Source organism: Anolis carolinensis, chromosome 3, assembly GCF_035594765.1.
Source record: "Anolis carolinensis isolate JA03-04 chromosome 3, rAnoCar3.1.pri, whole genome shotgun sequence".
NCBI classification, from domain to species: Eukaryota; Metazoa; Chordata; class Lepidosauria; order Squamata; family Dactyloidae; genus Anolis; species Anolis carolinensis.
In genome coordinates this window covers 139,152,536-139,176,202 of record NC_085843.1, presented here as the reverse complement: position 1 = coordinate 139,176,202, position 23,667 = coordinate 139,152,536, and the positions used below count along the sequence as shown (strand labels likewise).

At 40.1% G+C, this 23,667-nt stretch overlaps 1 protein-coding gene across 1 annotated transcript; it reads left to right on the top strand.

Moving 5' to 3' along the window:
- The first annotated feature begins 13,376 nt into the window (after positions 1–13,376).
- Positions 13,377–14,449, top strand: oxgr1 (oxoglutarate receptor 1). Its single transcript, XM_003218670.4, has one exon. It carries the CDS (start codon positions 13,397–13,399, stop codon positions 14,354–14,356), a length of 960 nt encoding a protein of 319 aa, XP_003218718.3. The 5' UTR covers positions 13,377–13,396; the 3' UTR covers positions 14,357–14,449.
- The last annotated feature ends 9,218 nt before the right edge of the window (positions 14,450–23,667 follow it).

Genomic DNA, 23,667 nt, shown 5'->3' with positions numbered 1-23,667 from the left:
GTAAGCCGCTCTGAGTCCCCTCGGGTGAGAAGGGCGGGGTATAAATGTTGCAAATAAATAAATAAATAAATAAATAGGTTGGCAGAAGCTGGGGCTAACAGCGGGCGCTCACTCCATTCCCCAGATTGGAACCTGTGACCTCTTGGCCCTTGTGTTCAGCAGCTCAGCACTTTAACACACTGTGCCACCGGGGCCCCATGGAATCTCTTTATGGCTTTATCAAACTTTGGGGAGGGGGTGTTGTGGCTCTACAACAAACAGATTACAGACGTGGGCCAAAATTCACAAAATGAATTTGAACAAGGAGAAATGTAAGATACTACACTTAGGCAGAAAAAAATGAATTGCAAAGATATGGGATGGGTGACAAAATGTGAAAGAGATCTTGGGTGTCTTAATGGAAAACAAGTTGAACATGAGCCAACAGTGTGACGTGGCAGCTAAAAAAGCCAATGACATTTTGGGCTGTTTCAAAAGAAGTATGGTGTCTACATCAAAGGATGCAATGGTGCCCCTCTATTCTGCTTTGGTCAGACCTCACCTTAAATCACACTTTGTCCAATTCTAGGAACCACAATTTCAAGAGAATGTGACAATTGGAATGTGTCCAGAGGAGAGTGACTAAAAGTCCTGGAGACCATGCCTTATGAAGAGAGGCTTAAATTACTGGGTATATCTAGCCTGCAAAAGAGAAGGTTGAGAGAAGACATGATCACCATGTTTAAACATTTGAAAGGATGTCACAAAGAAAAAGGAGAAGGCTTGTTTTCTGCTGCCCTGACTAGAACTCAGAGCAATGGTTCAAATTACAGGAAAAAAAAGAGATTCCATCTGAACATTAAGAATAACTTCCTGATCGCAAGAGCTATTCAACAGCAGAACACCCTGCCTCGGAGTGTGGTGGAGGCTCCTTTTTTGGAGGCTTTTAAACAGAGGTTGGATGGCCATCTGTTGGGGGTGCTTTCATTGTGCTTTTCCTGCATGACAGGGGTTGAACTGGATGGCTCATCCAGTTGGTCTCTTCCAACGCTATGATTTTATGGTGAAATAGACTGAAGTCCACAAAAAACAGTAAATCTCTGAGATACCAACTGTCTTTGTGGCAAAAGGAACTCACCTGGAAGTTGTTGTGTGATGGTTGTTTATCTTGTCATTTCACTGAAGTTTTTCTTTCCTTAGGAGTTCAAATTTAAGGACATTATATTCTTGTTCAGGCATGATTTGCTTTAATTAGATGTTCCAGGAGTGCTGCATCTCTGCAAAAGTCAACTAATTTGGCAATTAAGCAACCAACAATCAGAGAACCTTCTGTCATGATGGCAGAAGTGTTAGTTGTTTAGTTGCCTCATTAAGTTATCAACTGCAATGCAGAGGGCATATAGACAAAAGCTAACCTTAATTGGAGGCTAACAAGGGCGATGTTGGCTTTTTTGGAATTCTGAATATACTGTAATAGGTATTTGCAATAATCGAGATAGTATGTCTTGTACCTGCTATGCTAAGAATGATATTCCTAAGCTTGATCTTTCACTTAATGAGAATTTAAAAATTATAACAAGGGTTTTTTTTGTTTCACTCTGAAACATGGGATTTCACTTTCCCCCACTCCCATAATATAACAGGAAGAATGCATAGCTAAGAAGCCAGCACCGGCTCTGGATTTAAATACAAGATTAGTAATCCTGAAGTTTAGGATTATAAAGAGACTCAACAACAAGAAGCAAGCAATAACAACAACTGCTACTGCCTTTTCCAATTTTATCTTATCTTGTGATTCGTTTCTTACAGTCCTCCCTTTCAACATCTTCCACTTTCTTCCAGAATACAAGGTGTATCCACACTACATAGTTATACAAACTTGATACCATTTTAACTGTCATGGGTCCATGGCACAGAATCCTGGGATTTACAGGTTGAGGGACTTTGTTGATGGACTTTGCTCTTCTAAATAGGCCTAGCAATGTTGTCATGCAGAAAAGGGCAAGACATTTCACTGAGCTACAAATCTCAGGATTATGTTCAATGGAGTCCTCACAGCAAAAGTGGCTTCAGATAATCCAGCACTACTTCCCCAACACAGTCTACATATACATTCCATTAATAAACCTATGTAGGAGTGGGGGTGCTATACAACCAACAGGAAAATACACAACTAAATAATGGAAATAATACAATGAATATATAAAGGAGATGAGGATTTATTCAAAGAGAAACAGATTTATTCAAAGAGAAACCATTTGAAAATGAACCTACAATTTGAGAAAGTGAGTAGAGGCTGCACTCAATTCACTTCAGAGAAATAAATCATCAGGAACACTGGTCTACTACTATTATAGCCTAATAAAGTAGGCTCAAGCTACAGAGACATAAATCATTCAAGTTCTAATTGAAATCTGCCAACAAATATGGGGGAAAAAAACCAATGGCCCACCATCTGGAAATTGTCAAAATACGTTCCAATTCCCAAGAAAGGGAACACCAGAGATTGCAGCAATCACCAGATCTTTGCCTTAATCTCTCATGAAGGCAAGGTGATTCTAATTTTTACCAAAAAAAAAAAAAACCAAAAAAAAAAACCTTTCACCTTATACAGAGCCAAAAATGCCAGATGTCTAAGATAGGTTATGAAAAGGAAGCAGCACTAGAGACCTTATTGAAAGCATACATTAACTAAAGTAGCATAACAAAGAAATCTAAATGAAACCCAGTCCTTGCTTTAAAGCAGGGGTTCTCAACCCTTTTCAGCCATGAAGCCCTTTTTGAAGCAAAATTTTCTTGTGGATCTCCAAGAAATGTTTAATAATAATAATAATAATAATAATAATAATAATAATAATAATAATAATAATAATAATAATAATAATTTATTTGTACCCTGCCCTTTTTCCCCAAGGGGACTCAGGGCAGTTTCTAACAAAAGTAACAAAATGGCAAATATTCAATGCCGAAAACAAACAATGATAAATCAAATCAAAACAGTGAATAAAACAATCTCAAAATAAATTTATAAAACTAAATAAAAAATAATATGTAATTGAACTTAAACCTAATATGACCCATCACACACAATTTCCACAGGCTGAAGTAGGTATCCAATATCTATGCGAGAAAATATATAAAGGTGTGCTAGTCTTCCTCCCCTCCATAAGTATAAGGTGCATAAATGAATGTTTAAATGTTTTTTAAAGGAGAGGATGATGAAGGCCATTTTTATTTCTTTAGGGAGGGAGTTCCAGAGGAAAGGGGTGAGCACAGAGAAGGTTCCCTCTCTCGTCCCCACCAACCGTGCTTGAGAAGGGGGCAGGGCCGAGAGCAGGGCCTCCCCCATCGACCGCAGTGCTTGAGCTGGTTTGTATATATAGATGTGGACTTCGAAACCTGTCCGGGTCTGAACCATTTAGGGATTATAGATAATGACAAGCACTTTAATGTGTGTGTGTGTGTGTGTGTGTGTGTGTGTGTATATGTATGTATCAGACATGGCCAAACTTTTGGACACATTGTGTTTTAAAAATTTGACAGACAGGCTGGGCCAGTGGCAGATGGATGGAGACTGTTTGTGTGAAATAATTGAAAAAAATGAACAAATTCATATGCACAATACACATATCTTGTTTGTAGTGAGAAAAAAAGAAAGAACAATAAAATATTTTAAATGAAGAACAATTTTAATCAACATGAACTTAACATGATTTCAGTGGAAGGCTGCAGAAGCCATCCAGCCCAACCCCATTCTGCCATGCAGGAAAAGCACAATCGAAGCATCCTCTGAGCGGTGGGAGAGAAATAAGCAAGCAAGGTGAGGAGGAAAGGATCTTGGGAGCAAGAAAGAAAGGCTTTTGTGGGTGAGGGAGGCAGGGGGAGGAGCAAGAAAGAGGAGGGAAAGCTTGGAGAGGGAGGAGGAAAGTGTACGTTTCACAGAGTCCCAAGGGCTCCCTGGAGCACACTTTGAGAACCGCTGCTTTAAAGGATTCTACTGACTATGTAGTAGATGTGCAACAATATTTGATTATCCTGATATGTAACCTGAATGTAGGATAAAAGGCCACTGTCAAGGCAGAATATGGGGAAACAAAATGATTTCTAATTTGTAAGAGGCCAGTCAAGGCTGCATTTTATTTCTGTATTTGTTTAATTTGCATATGGACTCTTATCTGAAACTGAATTAGACTCAAAGAAAGGAGGCGTAACAGACAATAGGAGGCAGGAATACCAAAAATGTATGATATTTAGACTCTTTGCACAAAACAGCAAAATTTTGGGATCATTATCAAGCAAAGTCAAGGATGAAAGTGCAAAGACTGGTTTACATTTGAATATTAAGAAAGCAAAAAAAGAATGACCACAGATGATTTGCATATCTTTAAAGTAGACAACGAAGACATTGAAATAGTTGAAAGATTTTACATACTATGGCATGTTTATTAATCAAAATGGAGACTGTGGTCAACAAATCTGAAGATGAGCAGGGTATAGAAGGGCAACTACGAAGGATCTAGACAAGATTCAGAAGTGCCAAGATAAATCTTTTGAATAATAAAGTCATGATTGTCTGTGTCATCATATTTTTAATTTCCATGTATAGTTTTGAAATCTAGAGAGTGAAAAAATAGGATAGGAAGAAAATAAACTCCTTTGAAATGTGGTGCTGGAGAAGAGTTCTGTGGATAGCATGGACTCGCAAAAAAGTATATAAATGGGTTCTAGAGCAAATCAAGTTTGAACTCTCCATAGAAGCCAAGGTGACTATGCTGAAACTGTCCAACTTCCCATGTTATGAGAAGACATGATTCAGTAGAAAAGACAATACATGCAGTCTCCAAGTTACAAACATCCAATTTACAAATGACTCATAGTTAAGAATGGGGTGAAACAACAGAATGTGAGGCGAAATGTACTCCTAGGAAGGGAAATCCACTCCTTAAAGAGCTATCATGGGGGAAAAGTATCTCCACTGAAGCTTTATCACCAATCCTTGTTTCCACAACAAGCCACATTTTTCAAAATCCAATTATCATATGGACAGAATATGAGGGGAAATTTTCTGAATGGGGCGCATACAGCAAAACAAACACCACATGGGCATTAACCCTTCCCTATGCTATCCAAAGGTAAATAATATATATTTTCCTGGAGTTATACTTAAAAATATACTTTTTCCAACTTACATACTAATTCAATTTAAGAACAAACCTACAGAACCTATCTTGTTTGTAACTTGGGACTGCCTGTAGTGCTTGGTAAGGAAAAGGGCAGCAGGAAATAAGAAAGACCACACTGCAGATGGATAAACTCACTGAAAGAGGTAAAGGCTCTGAATTCACAAGATTTGAGTAGGGTTGTTGATATCAGTGTGAGCCAAAGGTCTCTCATTCATAATGGCTCCATAAGTCAAAGTCAACTCAACAGCAATTAACTAGAAACAATTATTAACAGCAGTTGGATGCCACATTTATTGCCAAGGTTCCATCTAATGGAATATTAAGCAAGCATGGGCAGCTTCAGTTGTTTTTGAATTACATCCACTTCAGGTACAGTCAGTATAACCAATGATAAGGCATGATGTATCCTGTCTCTGCTGAAAAGCAGCATGGACATATGCCAATTTTCAATATTTGAAAATGATTCCTAACTGCTCATTACAATGCTGGGATTGCTATGGGCCAGAGGGTTGCTTGATGTTCTTAATTTTAAGAGTGAACAAGGCAAGATTTGGAAAATATAGGTTTGGGCTCTGCTTATCTTCACGGCCGCATTCCTCCCCCCCCCCCCCCCAATGTACCTGCATGAGCATTAAGAGCTCTCACAGTCCCGCCACCGTCACAAGCACGGTTGGTGGGGACGAGGGAGAGGGCCTTCCCGGCGGTGGACCCCTGGCTTTGCAACACCCTCCCCAGGGAGCCCCCACCCTATCTCCCTTCTGGAGGGAATGGAAGACTTGGATGTTTAGACAAGCCTTTGAGAATGTCTAACCCAATGGTCTGCAATTATGATACAGCACAGCATTTTTATCCCATTCCCTTGTTCCTTAGCTACTATCTCTTTCCTTTCTTATGTTTACAGTTGGCCATGTTTTATGACAGATGACACTATATGCTATTGGGCACTGTTCTGAGTTCAAATTGTTGTTTTATATACTCATGGTTTTATTTTGTATTGTATTGTCTGTTTATTTTAGGCTTTGCTTTAGGCACCTTGTGCCATATGTAAGCCGTCCCGGGTCTCTTTGGGGAAAAGGAGGAGGGGTACAAAAATAAAGTAATAATAATAATAATAATAATAATAATAATAATAATAATAATAATAATAAATGCAGACTGTGCAAGGAAGCTGACGAAACCATTGATCATATCCTCAGCTGCTGTAAGAAAATCGCACAGACAGACTACAAACAGAGGCACAACTATGTGGCCCAAATGATTCATTGGAACTTATGCCTCAAGTACCACCTCCCTGCAGTAAAGAACTGTTGGGATCACAAACCTGCAAAAGTATTGGAAAATGAACACGCAAAGATACTGTGGGATTTCCGAATCTAGACTGACAAACTTCTGGAACACAACACATCAGACATCACAGTTGTGGAAAAGAAAAAGGTTTGGCTCATTGATGTTGTCATCCCAGGTGACAGTCGCATTGATGAAAAACAACAGGAAAAACTCAGTCGCTACCAGGACCTCAAGATTGAACTTCAAAGACTCTGGCAGAAACCAGTTCAGGTGGTCCCGGTGGTGATTGGCACACTGGGTGCTGTGCCAAAAGATCTTAGCCGGCATTTGGAAACAATAGACATTGACAAAATTACGATCTGCCAACTGCAAAAGGCCACCCTACTGGGATCTGCGCACATCATCCGAAAATACATCATACAGTCCTAGACACTTGGGAAGTGTTCGACTTGTGATTTTGTGAAACGAAATCCAGCATATCTATCTTGTTTGCTGTGTCATAAAATAAAACAACAACAACAACAACAACAATAACAACTTTATTTTTGTATGCCGCCTCCATCTCCCCAACGGGGACTCGGAGCGGCTCACACGGGGAAAGCCCAATACAAATCACATAACATCATAAAATCAAACAGTTAAAACAACAAGCATCACATTTAAAAACAAATTAAACAGGTCATAATTAAGGTCATAATTAAGAGCAGGAAATATAAACAATCATCCACAGCATTAAAAGGTCCAATATGGACATAAACGGTCAAAAAATCAAACTGATAAAAAAGAGTGTCTGTATAGAAACAGAACATACATCAAATAGACAAAGCAGGTAGGGAAAATAAATATGGGATGGAAATTATACTTTGTACATTGAAGAACTCCCCACTGGCTATGGCAGCTATGGGACTTTTGGAGTGACAGTCCAAAAAAAGAGGCATTTTAAATGATGGGAAAGATCCAGTCTTATCCAATGTCCTGTTTTTCACAGGGATCATCAAATAGATGTCTCTGGAAAGCACAGAAATAAGTTGTGAAGGCATTATTTTTTCACATGTTTCCTTCTCAGCCTTTAGGAATCAGCAGCCAATGCCTCTGAACTTGAAGGTGGCAGAGAGTTAGATGGCAGAAAACATGCAAAGAATGGGCAGGGCTAGGTGTTGATTTATAACCCTAAGCTACATGCAAACAGGGCTTTTGTGAGCTCTCGTTTTACAGGCATCTTGGTCAGTACATTGTGATTATGGCTGGTAGCAAAACCCCTGTGATTGCATGAGTTATCAAACTTTTGTGGTTGATAATATCTTGCTAAAAGAATGGATGTTTAAAGAAAAATCATTATGGATATCCAGGTAACTAGTCTCTTTCTCTGTTTCTAATGTCTGGTATTTATAATGTACGACCGTGAAGAGCTTAGAGTGTTAATGAGATAGATATATATAGCAGACAGGAAACAATTCTGGGGTCTGAAAGGGTAATGTTTCCTAGGTTCTACTTATAATACGTGTCAGGAACAAGAAGAAGCTAGAGAGAAAAAGAACAATTTTGCTTTTCACATAAGTCTTAATTTGGTTCAAAGTAACTTGGAAATACTACCTTTTTAACAAAGCAAATTTATGGTCTTATGGAAAAGAGCATATTTCTTTTGATTTAGCAGTTCTGCTTCTTAAAAGCAAGCTAAAAAAGAAGTATTTGATTTTTTAAAAATATATATATATAACAGTGTAAGGACTCCAGAATCAAATTCATTTATCCATAGCATGCTTTTAAGCATTTGATCTAAAGGAAAGCCCATTAATTTCAAAGTGACTAACTCCATAGCAAGTTGCTTGTTTAAAGTTTTCTTCAACAAGCATGTAGGAACCCATTCCTGCTTAATAAATGAAAAACAGAGAGAGGAGTGATTTCCTTATATACTTTTACTGTCAGTTTTGCTTTCTCCCACAATTCAATTTTCTAAACTTTGTTAAAATCTTGAATTTTGAAAAATTCTGAAATGAAACTCTTTTCTATTCTTATCCTGTTTACTAATAAGGGTGCCTATTTTGTGTTGCTTGTCCTTATTAAAGTAACACCCCTTTAGGATTTTCCTCCCTTCTCAAAGCTTTCTCAGATTTGGAGGCCCTTGCAAAGCTGAATTTAAACATACAGCTGGCCCTCCATAGCCACAGATTCTGGATCCACAGATTCAACCGGCTGTGGCTTGCAGATATTTAAAAATTCCTCAAAGCAAACCTTGATTTTGCCATTTTAATTAAAGGACACCATTTTACAATGCTACTGTATATAATGGAATTTTGGCAACCACAGATTTTGGTATCAACGGGGATTCTTGGAACCAAAGCCCATCATATACCAAGGGGGTCACTATAAATAATGGGCTCAAGGGTCATAGTGAAGGATGTGAAACAAACTGACACTAGAGTGCACAAGGGAATAGGCTTTACCCCTTTGCCTTTGACGTGTTGTCATAGTCTGTTACAGTATTATAAAAAGGTAAAGGTTTTCCCCTGATGTTAAGTCCAGTCGTGACCGACTCTGGGGGTTGGTGCTCATCTCCATTTCTAAGCCGAAGAGCCGGCGTTGTCCATAGACACTTCCAAGGACATGTGGCCGGCATGCCTGCATGGAGCACCGTTACCTTCCCACCGAAGCGGTACCTATTGATCTACTCACATTGGCATGTTTCCGAACAGGTTGGCAGGAGCTGGGGCTAACAGCGGGCGCTCATTCCGCTCCCGGGATTTGAACCTGGCACCTTTTGGTATTATTACAGTATTATAGTTCACTTTAACTGCCAAGGCAACATCCTGTTGTAGTTGGTCAGAGGCACCAGAGGAACTACTTGGCAGAAAATGGTAAATTCATGTTTCTTGCAGGAGAAATACACAGACTATGCACCAGGCAGAACTGTAAACAATGGGTATGCTTGTATGTAATCCCTCTCTTACATAGAGAAGGGACCACAGATGTTTGAAAATGGGACACAAATTGTCATTACTTCAGGACACAGTTTTATATATGGGACTAGGATTATGATCATATCCCACTACAGCGGTGCATTGATGTCCATTTTCTAGGACCTCAAGCCATGAAGCGGGGAAAGTGGGAGGAATTATCTACATACCATAACAAAAGGAAACTTTGCAATTACAGAAATCTGAAACCTAGGTCTTAAAATGGGGAAACGTAGCCACAGTGAAGTGGTGACATATCAAAAATGCACAATTCTTGAAGAATTTTTTTAAAGAAAATTACTGTAAAAGTTTTGTGCAAGAAGACTATTGGTGAGAAAAGGAGCATTGGTGCTCATTTAGAGACCGCCCACAGGAACACCCATTCTTTGGCATCACTAAAATGACTGAACATGGGGGAATCTGATAGTTCTCATCCCACATATAAATAAGTGTCCTTACCCATTTCTGAGCGATCCGGGAGCTCTGAAGATGATTGCTACCCAATTCTTAAAACCTCAGTTTCTACACATTTTAAGCACATTTTTAAGATGGTGTCCACAGGAAACATCTGGAAGTAGTTTTGTATGGTATAATGGGCTCCATAAGACTCCATCTTTAAACTGGTTTTAAATTGTGTAGAAACCTGGGAGGGGGAGGGAAATTCTGCGTCGAATAAGGTCAAAATTCTGGAAAGACTGTTTATACCAAATGTCCCCATAAACTAAAGGTAGAGCAGAAAGTTAAATTTTGAACTACGAAATCCAGAACCCACAACCAGTGTGACCACTGGCTAGGGCACTACCTGAGCTTTATGCTAAAAAACAAATGTCAAACCTCTGACTAGGAATCTCATCAAATTAAGGCTGGGATTCGCCACACATTGTGTCAAATACGGCGGGGATGGGTGTGGTTCGTGGGAAACCCATCACATTGAATCCCCTACCTTCCCCATCATCTCATCCCATCAGGCGAAGTGTTGCTGCCCAGTTTCCCCCCATTGTTTCCTATGCAACATGGCAAGCCTCCCGTGTTGCTGCCACCACGTGCTGCAACACTTCCACTTCACTTGAAGCACAAACCCCACCAGAAGTACATCGATGTTGTATGATGGGAGGCAGCGTGCTCCATGCCTCAAGTAAAGTGGAAGTGTCATAGGAGAAGCAATTTTTAAATATAGTTAAATCCGTGAGATTTATTTCATTTTAAGTTTCTAAAATTCCAGTGACTTCAATGGTACTATTGACTATATTTTATTCAAAGCCTCTGAAACCAACTGCAATGAGACGGTGAAATGCCTGGGATTTCGCGTGAATGCTTATCGCTTTCTTGACCATGAGATACCAAGGGATCACCAGAATAGAAGGATGTATAGTTGATCTTCCTGTAACTTCAAACTGTGCTTGATTGTTGGGGCTGATCGAAAGAGAGATAAGAGCATAGTGGCTGTCTTCAAGTAATCATGAATTTCAGGGGAACAACACCTTCCTCTAAGGAAGATCACAACCTTCAGGACCTATTGAGCCAGGGGTTAGAACCCTTTGGTAGACTCAGGCATTCTCAGTGATTTGGTGGGTCTGCTGTTGCTCACACTATGCCTTGGCTTAGAACTAGAACTAGAGGCCGGACTGTGGCTCAGGCTGGTGAGCAGCCTGCTGCAATAAATCACTCAGACCATGAGGTCATGAGTTCGAGGCCAGCCCATGGCGGGGTGAGCACCCGTCAATTAAAAAATAAAGAATAGCTCCTGCACGTTGCTGACCTAGCAACCCGAAAGATAGTTGCATCTATCAAGTAAGAAATAAGGTATCACTTATAAAGTGGGGAGGCAAATTTAACTAATTTACGACGTTGGAATGAGGAAGTGCCGTCACAGTGGATGATGAAGCAGCTGCTCCCCTCTGTGGCCATAATCGAACATCCCCTCAGGAGAAGGTTACATTGCCTCTGTGTCTGTCTCTGTCTCGGTTCTATGTATATATGGGCATTGAATGTTTGCCCTATATGTATATAATGTGATCCATCCTGAGTCCCCTTCGGGATGAGAAGGGCAGAATATAAATACTGTAAACAAATAAATAGATCTGGATATTTCTGAACAGATACAGCATTCAGTGAGCATGTGAAAATAGAAATCACTAGTTCTTTCCCTTATTATAATATGCCCTGGAAATATGTTTGAGAGCTCAGGTAAACACTCCTCTAACAGTAAATCAAAAAGGCACTTTTTTTTTCATTGTTTTCTTCAGGCAAGGAAAAGCTTCACTTACCTACTTTGTGATCCATGCTCCTGTTAAAAGCAGGAGGCTTGGTTTTTGTATTTGTTTTTTAAGCAGTAAAGCCGAGTGTGTGGCTGAATTGAAATTTGAATGGAAATTTGTCAAGCTCATACTCAGACTGAGCAACCACATGCAAATAAGGAAAGGGCTCTTGAATTAACAGAGGACATTTCAATCGGTGCATATTCTCCATCTGGCAAAATTAAGAGCGTATTCTGGGGGTCTTTTACGCAGTCATTAAAATAATTAGGCTGGAATCTTTTCGGTACTTACAGTATTGTAAGACAACCCCCCCCCCCCCCCCAAATCCTACCTCTGAAGTTGCACAGCCATTCCCAAGTATTCTTCAGAAACTTACGGGGAATTCAGCTCTGTGTTTCAGTACACCCCATAGCCAGAGCTGGCTGGATACACCAATACTACTCAATGCCCATTTTTTGGTGTTTCAGAATTGGCTGTGACCGGTGTGTGTGTGTGTGTGTGTCTGCAATGCTTCAAATATAGGATCTTAGCCATCTTTTGCTAGATTTTAAATGTATGATTATAAAGAAAAAAGAATGGAACAAGAAAGATAAAATGGAAAGGGGAGGATAGGAGCATGTGAATGCATGACTTTCTGAAATAGGGTAGCACAGTACAGAATCCCTGCTTTCCTTTGGTGATTTTAAGACCAATCCTTGGCGCAGATTCTGAACCTCTTCCTTGTAAACCTTCCTGCTTCCCAACTAGAGAGAAAGGCAAAATCAAATTTATCTGTGGAACAGATTTAACAAGCTCAGCTTACAACAGTTTAAAAGGTTAGGGTTTCCAGGCCCTAAGATTTGGGGTCCAAGACCAGACAACCACACCCCCGAGATATTACAAGGAACAGGTCTTGATAATGCCATAAGGGTGATGTTACAAGGAACACATACTTGTGCTATACTGAAGAATGATGCATTAAGCATCAGCCATAGCTGCAATGGGTTTACATACAAATATGAACACCAAGAGTACACAAAATACAGAAGACAGGAAAGCCTCGAGAAGATAATAATGCTGGGGGGAAATGGAAGGGAAAAGGAAGAGGGGCCGACCAAGGGCAATCCTTGAAGTGACTGGCTTGACCTTGAAGGATCTGGGAGTGCTGATGGCTGAAGGGAGCTCTGACATGGGCTGGCCCATGAGGTCATGAAGAGTTGAAAGCGACTGAACAAATAAACAACAACCTACGAAACACATAGCTTCAATACACCCCTCCTGCCCTGGCTTTGTTCCCCTCTCCCCAGTTCATCCTGAAGTTTAGAGAATAGAGTTTGAGCCTTGAGATCTGGGAATTCTGAGAAAAGCTGACCCTAAATGACAAGAAAATTCATTATGAATACCTTTGTACCTAATCCTGTTAACATATAAAAAAAAATCTTCTCCCAACATTACACATCTTATGCAAGCCATGTAATCTACTTTATGACATTTGACTAGGTTAAATGTAGGGTTTTTAAAGGTATATTCTGTTTTCATGGTTGGGTGATTCCAGATGTTGTAGTCCCAGAAAAGAACATTTCCAAGCTCTGGCTGGACATCAGATGGCCATCCACTAATAGAGTACAGCTGCTATAATTATATAGAGAAGATTCGAGTGCATTTGCATCACCATGTAATGTACAATTTAACCACTGCTTTTCCTTTCCCTCTCAAAGGATTAAATATGGCACCGGTGGATACCAAATATGAAGACATGGCCAATTTCTCCACTTTCCAAAACCTTACAAATACTTTTAGAAACTGCAGTGATGAAATGAGCTCTTTCCAGAACACCTACTTGTCTTTTATTTATATTGCTCTCTTCGTCGTGTGCTTTCCTGGGAACATTTTTGTGATTTCTGTATATGTCTTCAAAATGAGGCCTTGGAGAAGCAGCACAATCATTATGTTCAATTTGGCTGTCACTGACCTGCTGTACGTCTGTTGTCTTCCATTCCTAGTCCATTATGCCATCAATGGAGAAGATTGGATCTTTGGAAACTTCATGTGCAAGTTCATCCGATTCAACTTCTACTTCAACACCTACAGCAGCATCTACTTTCTCACTTGTTTCAGCCTTTTCCGCTTTGTTGTCATCGTCTATCCCATGAGTTGCTTTTCCATTCAGAAGCGGAGATGGGCCATTGCGGCCTGCACTGCAGTCTGGGTCCTTTCGTTGTTGGCTGTCAGCCCAATGACCTTCTTGGTCACAACAAAACAAAGCTTTAACAGGTTAATTTGCACAGATCTAACCAATTCTGAACCCCTGAACTCTGCAAGGTGGTTTAATTGGATCCTAACCATATTTGGCTTCTTCTTGCCTTTAATAGCTGTGACTCTTTGCTATGCTGTGATTATCTACACATTGGCCCAAGGGCCCCACACAGGCACCAATCACAAGCAAAAGGCCCGTATGCTAGCCATTGTCCTTCTGGCTGTCTTCTATGTGTGTTTCTTGCCTTTTCACATATTTCGAGGAGTTCGTATTGAGTTAAAGCTCCATCCTGTAGACTGCAGCACAATGAAGCTTGTTCGTGACATGTTTATTGTGACTACATCCTTAGCATCATTAAATACCTTTGGCAATTTACTCCTTTATGTTGTGCTTGGGGATAATTTCCAACAGGCCATTCTTTCAATCTGTAAATTGCTCATAAAATCACATAAGAAATAGATCTGGAGTAAAATGGCGTTGCTTGCCTAAGAAGGGTTATATATGTGGCTTCATGCATATGTCTGTCATTTTCAGGTGTTCCTAGAAATAAATTTTAACCTCTCCTTTTTTTGTTTTTGTTTCTCAAGATGTCAAATGTGTTACATTGCATTAGGTTCTTGACATTCATCATATTGGTTTTTTTTTCCTATTCTCCTGACATAGAATGCATCTACATTGCAGAATTATAGCTTTTTGACACTACTTTAATTACCATGTCTCCATGCCATGAAATCCTGGGATTTGTAGTTTGGTGAGGCAGAGAAGGCTAAAGGCTATGTTAAATTATAACTCCCCTTTGCATGTTTTCTGTTACACTCAAACATGGAAAAACTGTCTCTTTCTCTCATGATCTCGCACCCTCTTTACTGCTGACTGATCAATTCCTGAATATCTAGAGCAGGCCTGCACAATATACAATTCAGAAGGCAAATGTGGCCCGCAAAGGCCTTCCCTGTGGCCCGGGGACAAGACTGGGTTTCTCTTTTGCCAGCCACACGCAGTTCTCTGGGAATAGCATGAGGCTGGAGAAGAGTAGAGCTTGGAGAGGTACTTTTTAAAAAAGGAAATAAAATGACATGCTGAAGTCACTCATAAGTGGACAGTGGTAGGAAGGTGTCTTGGGATCAAGAGTTTCAGTAACTTCTCAGCTCTAGACCCTCTCCATCAAAGAGCAATGGGATTGGGCTCAGATAGGAAGTGGGGAATGGGACCTGCCAGCTGTGTTGAGGTCAGCCAAGGCTCAAACACAGACTGAAATTTACCCATATATGTTGTAAGGGAACAGCAGAGTAATATGTGGGTTGTGTTCCTGGGGAGCTGAGATATTATCAAAGGGCTCTAGACATTGATTGTAATGTGCTTTATATAAAATATGTCACCTCTATTCATCCTGCCCATTGTTGACCTCATCAGATGGGCTGCTGTCGTACACCACTTGTTCTCCTCTTTCAGCACGGAGCCCTCTAAATGATGCACGTGTAGTTCTGGCTGGGCTCCATGCCGATGCGTCCTCCACGCCCCCCACCAGGATCACAATTTTCCACAATGCATGGTGAATCCATTGGACTTTCTGATAAGGTAGAAAAAATGAAATGCAAAGATACAGAATGTGAGATGCCTGGCTCGACAGTATTACGTGTGAAAAAGACCTTGGAGTCCTTGTGGACAAGTTAAACATGAGCTAATAATAATAATAATAATAATAATAATAATAATAATAATAATAATAATAAACTTTATTTATACCCCGCCACCATCTCCCCAGCGGGGACTCGGGGCGGCTAACATGGGGCCATGCCCAAAGCAATACAATATAATCTATATATATAAAAGAGTGATGGCATCACGGCGATTCACAAAACAACAAAAGTACAGGCCCCCCAACCTCAAAATTTGACAACACAACCCATCATCCACGCCTCAAGGTTGATACAACAAAAAGAAAAGAAAAATAAAGTCCTAATTAGAGGGAGAGCAATAATTTTTTTTATCCAATTGCTGCCAGTTTAGAGGGCTAATCTCTGCCCACTTGGTTGCCTAGCAACCAAGTGACAGCCAGGTTTCAGTTAGGGGACAGGCAGATTTAGGCCTCACTTAGACTTCTTCCACAGATTATCTAATTTGCACTGGATTATATGGCAGTGTAGACTCAAGGCCCTTCAACACAGCTATATAACCCATTTATAATCTTATATTATCTGCTTTGCACTGGATTATCTTGACTCCACACTACCATATAATCCACTTCAGTGTGCATTTTATACAGCTGTGAAGAAGGAGCCTCATATAATCCAGTTCTGAGCAGACAATATAAGATTAGAAATATACAGTAGAGTCTCACTTATCCAACGTAAACAGGCCGGCAGGATAAGTGAATATGTTGGATAATTAGAAGGTATTCAGGAAAAGCCAATTAAACATCAAATTAGGTAATCGTTATACAAATTAAGCACCAAAACATAATATTATACAACAAATTTGACAGAAAAAGTAGTTCCATGCGCAGTAATGCTATGTAGCATTTACAGTAGAGTCTCACTTATCCAACACTCGCTTATCCAACGTTCTGGATTATCCAACGCATTTTTGTATTCAATGCTTTCAATATATCGTGATATTTTGGTGCTAAATTCATAAATACAGTAATTACTATATAGCATTACTGTGTACTGAACTACTTTTTCTGACAAATTTGTTGTCTAACATGATGTTTTGGTGCTTAATTTGTAAAATCATAACTTTATTTGATGTTTAATAGGGTTATCCTTAATTCCTCATTATCCAACATATTTGCTTATCCAACGTTCTGCCGGCCCATTTATGTTGGATAAGTGAGACTCTACTGTACTGTATTTACAAATTTACCACTAAAATATCACAATGAATTTAAAACACTGACTACAAAAACATTGATTATGAAAAGGCAGACTGCGTTGGATAATCCAGAACATTGTATAAGCGAATGTTGGATAAGTGAGATTCTTCTTTAATATGAAATAATTACTGGGATAGAATAATGTAGAACAATATAATCTCTAAAACCAGGACAGTAAATAAACAGGGGAATTCTACACAGGAAACAATCAGGGCCAGCTAACACCTCCCAACAAAGTATTCCCATCATCAAAGTCTGGAAAATCCTCTGTTTTCTCAGGGCCACAGACAGTAGAAGCACATAAAATATCGCAAACAACACCACTCTGAAAACAAGGGAATTCCAGACAGGAAACAATCAGGGCCAGCTAACACCTCCCAACAAAAAAATTCACTCAGGGAGGAAACAGCCAGGCTTTAAAGCTGCAAGGCCATTACATCCTAATCATTTTTCCTAATTGCAGCATTCATACTTGCCTCCAACAAACAAACAAAAACCAATCAGAAATATTGTATATTCACAACCTTTAGGAAATAATATCCCCTGATGGCGCAGCGTGTTAAAGCGCTGAGCTGCTGAACTTCTGGACCGAAAGGCCACAGGTTTGAATTGGGGGAGCGGAGAGAGCCCCCACTGTTAGCCCCAGCTTCTGCCAACCCAGAAGTTCGAAAACATGCAAATGTGAGTGCATCAATAGGTACTGCTCCGGCGGGAAGGTAACGCCGCTCCATGTAGTCATCCTACATGACCTTGGAGGAGTCTACGGACAACGCCGGCTCTTCGGCTTAGAAATGGAGATGAGCACCAACCTCCAGAGTAAGACACGACTGGACTTAATGTCTGGGGAAAACCTTTACCCTTGACCTTAACTACCACCAATTCCTCAATACTTTATTTCCCATACCACCATACTTCGCCACAGCAACGTGTGGCCGGGCACAGCTAGTAAAATATAAAACAGCATATCATAACATAATTAAAAGTAATACAATAGATCATAATAGACATCACATCAAGAAATCAAGAAACAGTAAGACAAGAGCAGGCCGCATGAACACAAAGATAAAACCCGGAGTGAGAGGGACAGAGGGGTACTCCAATGTGGACAGGGACATATGAGAGTGGGGCAGTTTAGAGGATAGATGTTCGGGGGGGAGTAACGCAGAGATATATAACAGAAGTTATAAGTTAATGTGATGTGGTGACAAAAAAAGCCAATGGGATTTTGGTCTGCATCAATAGGAGTACAGTGTCTAGATCCAGGGAAGCCGTGCTACCCCTCTGTTCCGTCTTAATCAGATCACACCTGGAATACTGTGCTCAGTTCTGGGCACCGCAATTGAAAGGAGATGTTGATAAGCTGGAAGGTGTCCAGAGGAGGGTGACTAAAATGATTAAGGGTCTGGAGAACAAGCCCTATGAGGAGCGGCTTAAAGAACTGGGCATGTTTAGCCTGTAGAAGAGAAGGCTGAGAGGAGACATGATAGCCATGTATAAATATGTAAGGAGAAGTCATAGGGGAGGAGGGAGCAAGCTTGTTTTCTGCTGCCCTAGAGACTAGGATGCAGAACAATGGCTTCAAACTACAGGAAAGGAGATTCTACCTGAACATTGGGAAGAACTTCCTGACTGTGTGAGTTGTTCAGCAGTGGAACTCTCTGGCCCGGAGTGTGGTGCAGGCTCCTTTTTGAAGGCTTTTAAGCAGAGGCTGGATGGTCATCTCTCGGGGATGTTTTGAATGTGATTTTCCTGCTTCTTGGCAGGAGGTTGGACTGGATGGCCTGTGAGGTCTATTCCAACTCTGATTCTATGATTCTAAGGTCCAAAGAAACATTATGTTAGATAAAATGGCAACAAGTCTGCAGTTACTTCTTTCCAAATGGAACTAAATCAGATGGGTATGTGCAGCATCCCTGAAATAACTCATGGGTTGTGGGCAACTGTCTAGCTAGCCCTGAAATGAGTATGCACAGACATAAGAAGGTTGATACCCTCCTAGGGATACACAAACCCATGAAACTTTTCAGAAGCCAATCAATATACACTTGTTATTCCCAAATAGAATGAACTCCTTGAACCAGTGGAAGTTATATAAGTGTTGACCTACTGAGATTAGATATATTCAATAGATCTACTCTAATAGGAACTAACTGCTAGGTTTCAGCGAGAAAATGCATACATTCTTTTGTGAGGTTAAAGAAAACCTCCAAAGGCTTGTAAACTTTCTGTATACTATCCTAATCAACCAGAACTACAGATAAATACTGTAGAGTTGTTTCAGAACACAATATTTGCAAAGGGCTAGTGTCAATAAGGCACATAAAAGAATGATTTCCATGCAAATATATGGCTATTATTGCACACAAATTCATTGGCACCACAGATCCTTGCAGCACTAAACAAGCAGATTGGGCATTAGCCCCATGCGCTGGTTGGTGACAGATTTACATAAACAAAACCTAAGGAACAGCAGTGAGCATGGCTTCATACACAAGACGGATGGGGCAAAGAGGACAGACAGAGAGAGAATCCTGGGCTATAAGGACAGTGGGGAAGGGGCCTGAGTTTCATACAGTGAGAGGAAAGGACAGGGTGCGGCTAGATCTTTCCTTTACCCGTAGACTAGCCAATAATTTTTGCCAACTTGCCCACAATCAAAGATTGCCTGTTCACACATGTAAAGTTATTTGTCCCAAACAAAACAAATGGTTAAAAATGTACTCCTTATGTCCATCTCAAAAGAGCTGGCATTGGTTTTGTAATAGTCCTGAGTACACCTAAATAACAAAGCCATCTCAAAGATCCTGTGCACTTAATCCTAATCATAGACATATAATAACATGTCTAACAGCTACAAATAACACTCCTTTGCTCTCTTGTGGACATTGCCTCCTTTCTTATCCTATATCATATTCAACACCTGATGAAGAAGACAATGAGCTACACTGCAATATCTTTTATGCCGTTTGATTAGCCCAATACAGGTATAACCACAATGTGTACTTTGGATTTTGTTTTATTTTGCTGCATGGCCAACACAGCTGCCCCTGGATATTTATTTTTTGGTTGCTCTTATTTGTTTAGGCATATTAAAATATTGGTTAACATCTGCCTAGAGGGATCATAGTGCATTCATGGAAATGCTTTTCATTTGCCTATACGGTCCAATGTTAATACTGTAGACTAAAAATGGATGGTGTGTATGTACACAAATCCTTTAGTTTATGTAAGGATTTGATTGTCTAAATTTGCCTGAAAGGTATGATAAAACATTGTGAGCCCACTGGAAAGATGGGCAAGAAATGTTACATCTGATTATTTTAAGCTGATGATGTATTAGCCAAAAAGCTTAGGTAGCATGAAAGAGATTTTGGAGACAGATACAGAGACGCTAGGATCAAATCATTACATCATTCATGCCTCACCGGGAGATCTCACAGCATACTGTCAGATTGCGGGGGGGGGGGGGTTGCCTGATATAGATGTTAAAAAGATAAATAAACAATTGTACAACATCTAATATATATGTACAAGTTTGCTTGCTGATTTCCACAGGCGGTGTCCACTCTATTTTAAACAATTGACAAACTGGAAGGTGTCCAGAAGAAGCCAACTAAAACGATGAAAGGTCTGGAGATCATGTCCTATGACGAGTGTCTTAAAGAACTGGGTATGTTTAGCCTGAAGAAGAGAAGGTTGAGAGGAGACATGAAAGCCATGTATAAATATGTGATGGTGTGCCATAAGGAAAAGGGAGCAGGCTTGTTTTCTGCTGCCCTTGAAACTAGGACTCGGAGCAATGGGTTCAAATTACAGGCAAGGAGATTGTACTTGAACATCAGGAAGAACTTTCTCACCATACAAGCTGTTCGACAGTGCAATTCTCTTCCTCGGAGTGTGGTGGAAGCTCTTTCCTTGGAGGTTTTTAAGCAGAGGCTGGATGGCCATCTGTCAGGGATACTTTGAATGTGTTTTTCCTGTGTAGCAGGGGGATGAACAAGCTCATGTGGTCTCTTTTAACTCTATTAGTCTATGGTTCTATTAATTCATTATTCCTTACAAGTCTCTTCTGTTTTTGAGCTATGAAAGCATAAAATAGCATCAGTTTAGCCAGGGAATGGGCACATCTGTTAAGCTTGATTTTACTCACTTCTTTGCTTTTCCACGCTTAAGTTCATTCCATTCTTTTTCTGCACCAAAATGAAATTTCCCCCCTCAATCTGCATAGAAAAGTATATGATTTGGAGCCCCAGATGGCATAGTGGACTAAGTGCCTTGAAGGTTGGGTTTCTGACCTGAAAGCTGCCAGGTTTGAATCCCACCCAGGGAGAGTGTGGATGAGCTCCCTCTATCAGCTCCAGCTCCATGTGGGGACATGAGAGAAGCCTTCCACAAGGATGGTAAAAACATCAAAAACATCCGGGCGTCCCCTGGGCAACATCCTTGCAGACGGCCAATTCTCTCACTCCAGAAGTGACTCAAGTTGCTCCTGACATGAAAAAAAAAGCCAATTTTTACCAAAATGTATGAATTTTGCATGATTTTGGTATTAAAATGTCCTCATTTTATGCAACCTTTTAAATAATATTGTTTTTAACAAAACCTCTCACAGAATAAGGGGACATTTTTCTGAAGTTTAGAATATTTTTCAAAAATGATGCATTTTTGTTCACCCCAAATCAAATGACTGCTGTTTTGTGTGGACTTTTCCCATTTTTAGAAGAGCTTCTCCACTCAATTATCTTTTTCTTTTTTGGAAAATTGCATTGCAGACCTTGGAAGAATACAGATTAAAGTGGGTTTTCTCAACTACAGTTCCACAAAATATTGTTAAGGGTGCCACACAATATTGTGACTGGAAAAAACTTAATACGTTGAGATGTAAATGTGGTGATTTTTCTGCAGACTAGAATCATAGAATCATAGAATAGTAGAGTTGGAAGAGACCACATGGGCCATCTAGTCCAACCCCCTGCTAAGAAGACTAGAGCATTAAAAGGTACGAAGAAGAGGATCTGAAAACTATTGCTCGTTCATGTCTGAATAACAATTTGGAAAGGAGGTGCTGAGCCTGAAATGTATATTTGCAAAGAGACTCTTTTATCTCACAGACGGTTTGACCCAAACATAGTCACTTGTCGAGTTTCCTTTTGTAAGCACATCTCTCAACAGCATATTTCCGCGTCCACCCCAATTATGACTTCATACAAATGGACTCCTTTGGGATCCTGTTTACACAATCCTGGATGGTGATGTGGTTGGCCAAACCACGTTAAAGCTGTCACACAGCCATTCATCTTCACCTTGCAACCTGCAGGCTGTCATTTGAATAAACATTTGTGTTATAAAAACAACAACAACAAAGAAAGAAGAAAGAGCAACCTCCAATCCAACCTCAGCTGGAAAAATAAATTGCTTTGAGAGCTGTTCAAAGACTTGGACTTCGTCTATTCCAAGACAACCAGGATGAATACATATGAATTAGCACATTCCCTTAAGAGAAATGATATTTCTTCTGGATGGATCATGTGTGCTCTATCGCTTTTGGCATCCCTGTGAGTTTTGGTGGTGGTGGGAAGGGTCTTGCTTGCCACATGGAAGAACCAACAATTTCAAAAGTTTTCTTGCTGGACAAAATTACTGAAGGATTTTCACATATTTTAAAATGATGTTCGTATTTGAGGACTTTTTTTTTTGAAAAATATAATTGGGCAAAAATTGTGTTTTGTGTACCCTTCAGTTCATTTGCACAGAAAACAGTATATTTTGTGGAGTGCATACTTATTTTGTGATCGTCCATTTTTACCACCCCCACCTCCAAACACCAAGATTTTTGCACAAGCTATCTTGCAAAAGAATTTCCTAAACTGAGAAAATTATCATGACAGTGGGAGAAAGTGCCTCAAATATATGTTGAGACTCATCTATGCTGATGCATCCTTTTTTGTTGAGAATGAAATAATTGTGATTATTCTTTCAATGCTCTAGTTTGTGGTAAAGGTGAATCTTCACTGTACCCTCCCTATTGAGAGATAATCTGGGAAAAAAGCAGAGAATTCCGTTACCTTCATTTTCCCTGCAGGTCTTGCAGGATTTCATATTTTTGACTCATATTTCCTATACAGATAAAGGCTAGTTTTAAGCCCCTTCCATACTGCCCCTATATTCTAACCTGATCCCAGATATTTGATTATCCCAGATTATGTGGCAGTGGAGATTCATATTGTCTAGGTTGAAGAAGATAATCTGGGATCGGATTCTGAGATATAGGGCAGTGTGGAAAAGGCCTCTGTTATTAGGAAACTCCTAATTTATCTCCTTTTCTCCTATAAGGACTACTCATGTTTTATCCCCCATCACCATATTTTTGAGTTTAATTGGAAAGACAGGTTGGGAAAGGAAGAGGACATCTGAAAACTTGCCATTTTACATCCCCTGCAAATATCACATTTGTCCAATGCCTGGGCTAGTCTCCGCTTGTTATTATTGGTCTGGTTAAAATGCAAGGGATGGAAGCTGTTGTAGTAAAGGTCAGTCAGAGAATAATCTTCAAAGTTACATTTAAAAAGCATTTTCTATCACAGAACTGATCTCAAGCTACCTTTTAAAAGGCACTGAAGTCTCAAACAAGCCACAGAAGCCCAAAGCCAAAGCCAATCCTATTTTAGAATTAATTGCTGAGCATGCAATCCATCAGATCAAAGTTTGGAGAGTATTTTTTTAAAAGTAACAGTTTAGCGCGGGTTGTTTTTGGTACATTTTACTTACTACCTCGTCTATGGAGCCCTGGTGGTGAAGTGTATTAAAGCACTGAGCTGCTGAACTTGCAGACCGAAAGGTCGCAGGTTCAAATCCCGGGAGCGGAGTGAGCGCCCGCTGTTAGCTCCAGCTTCTG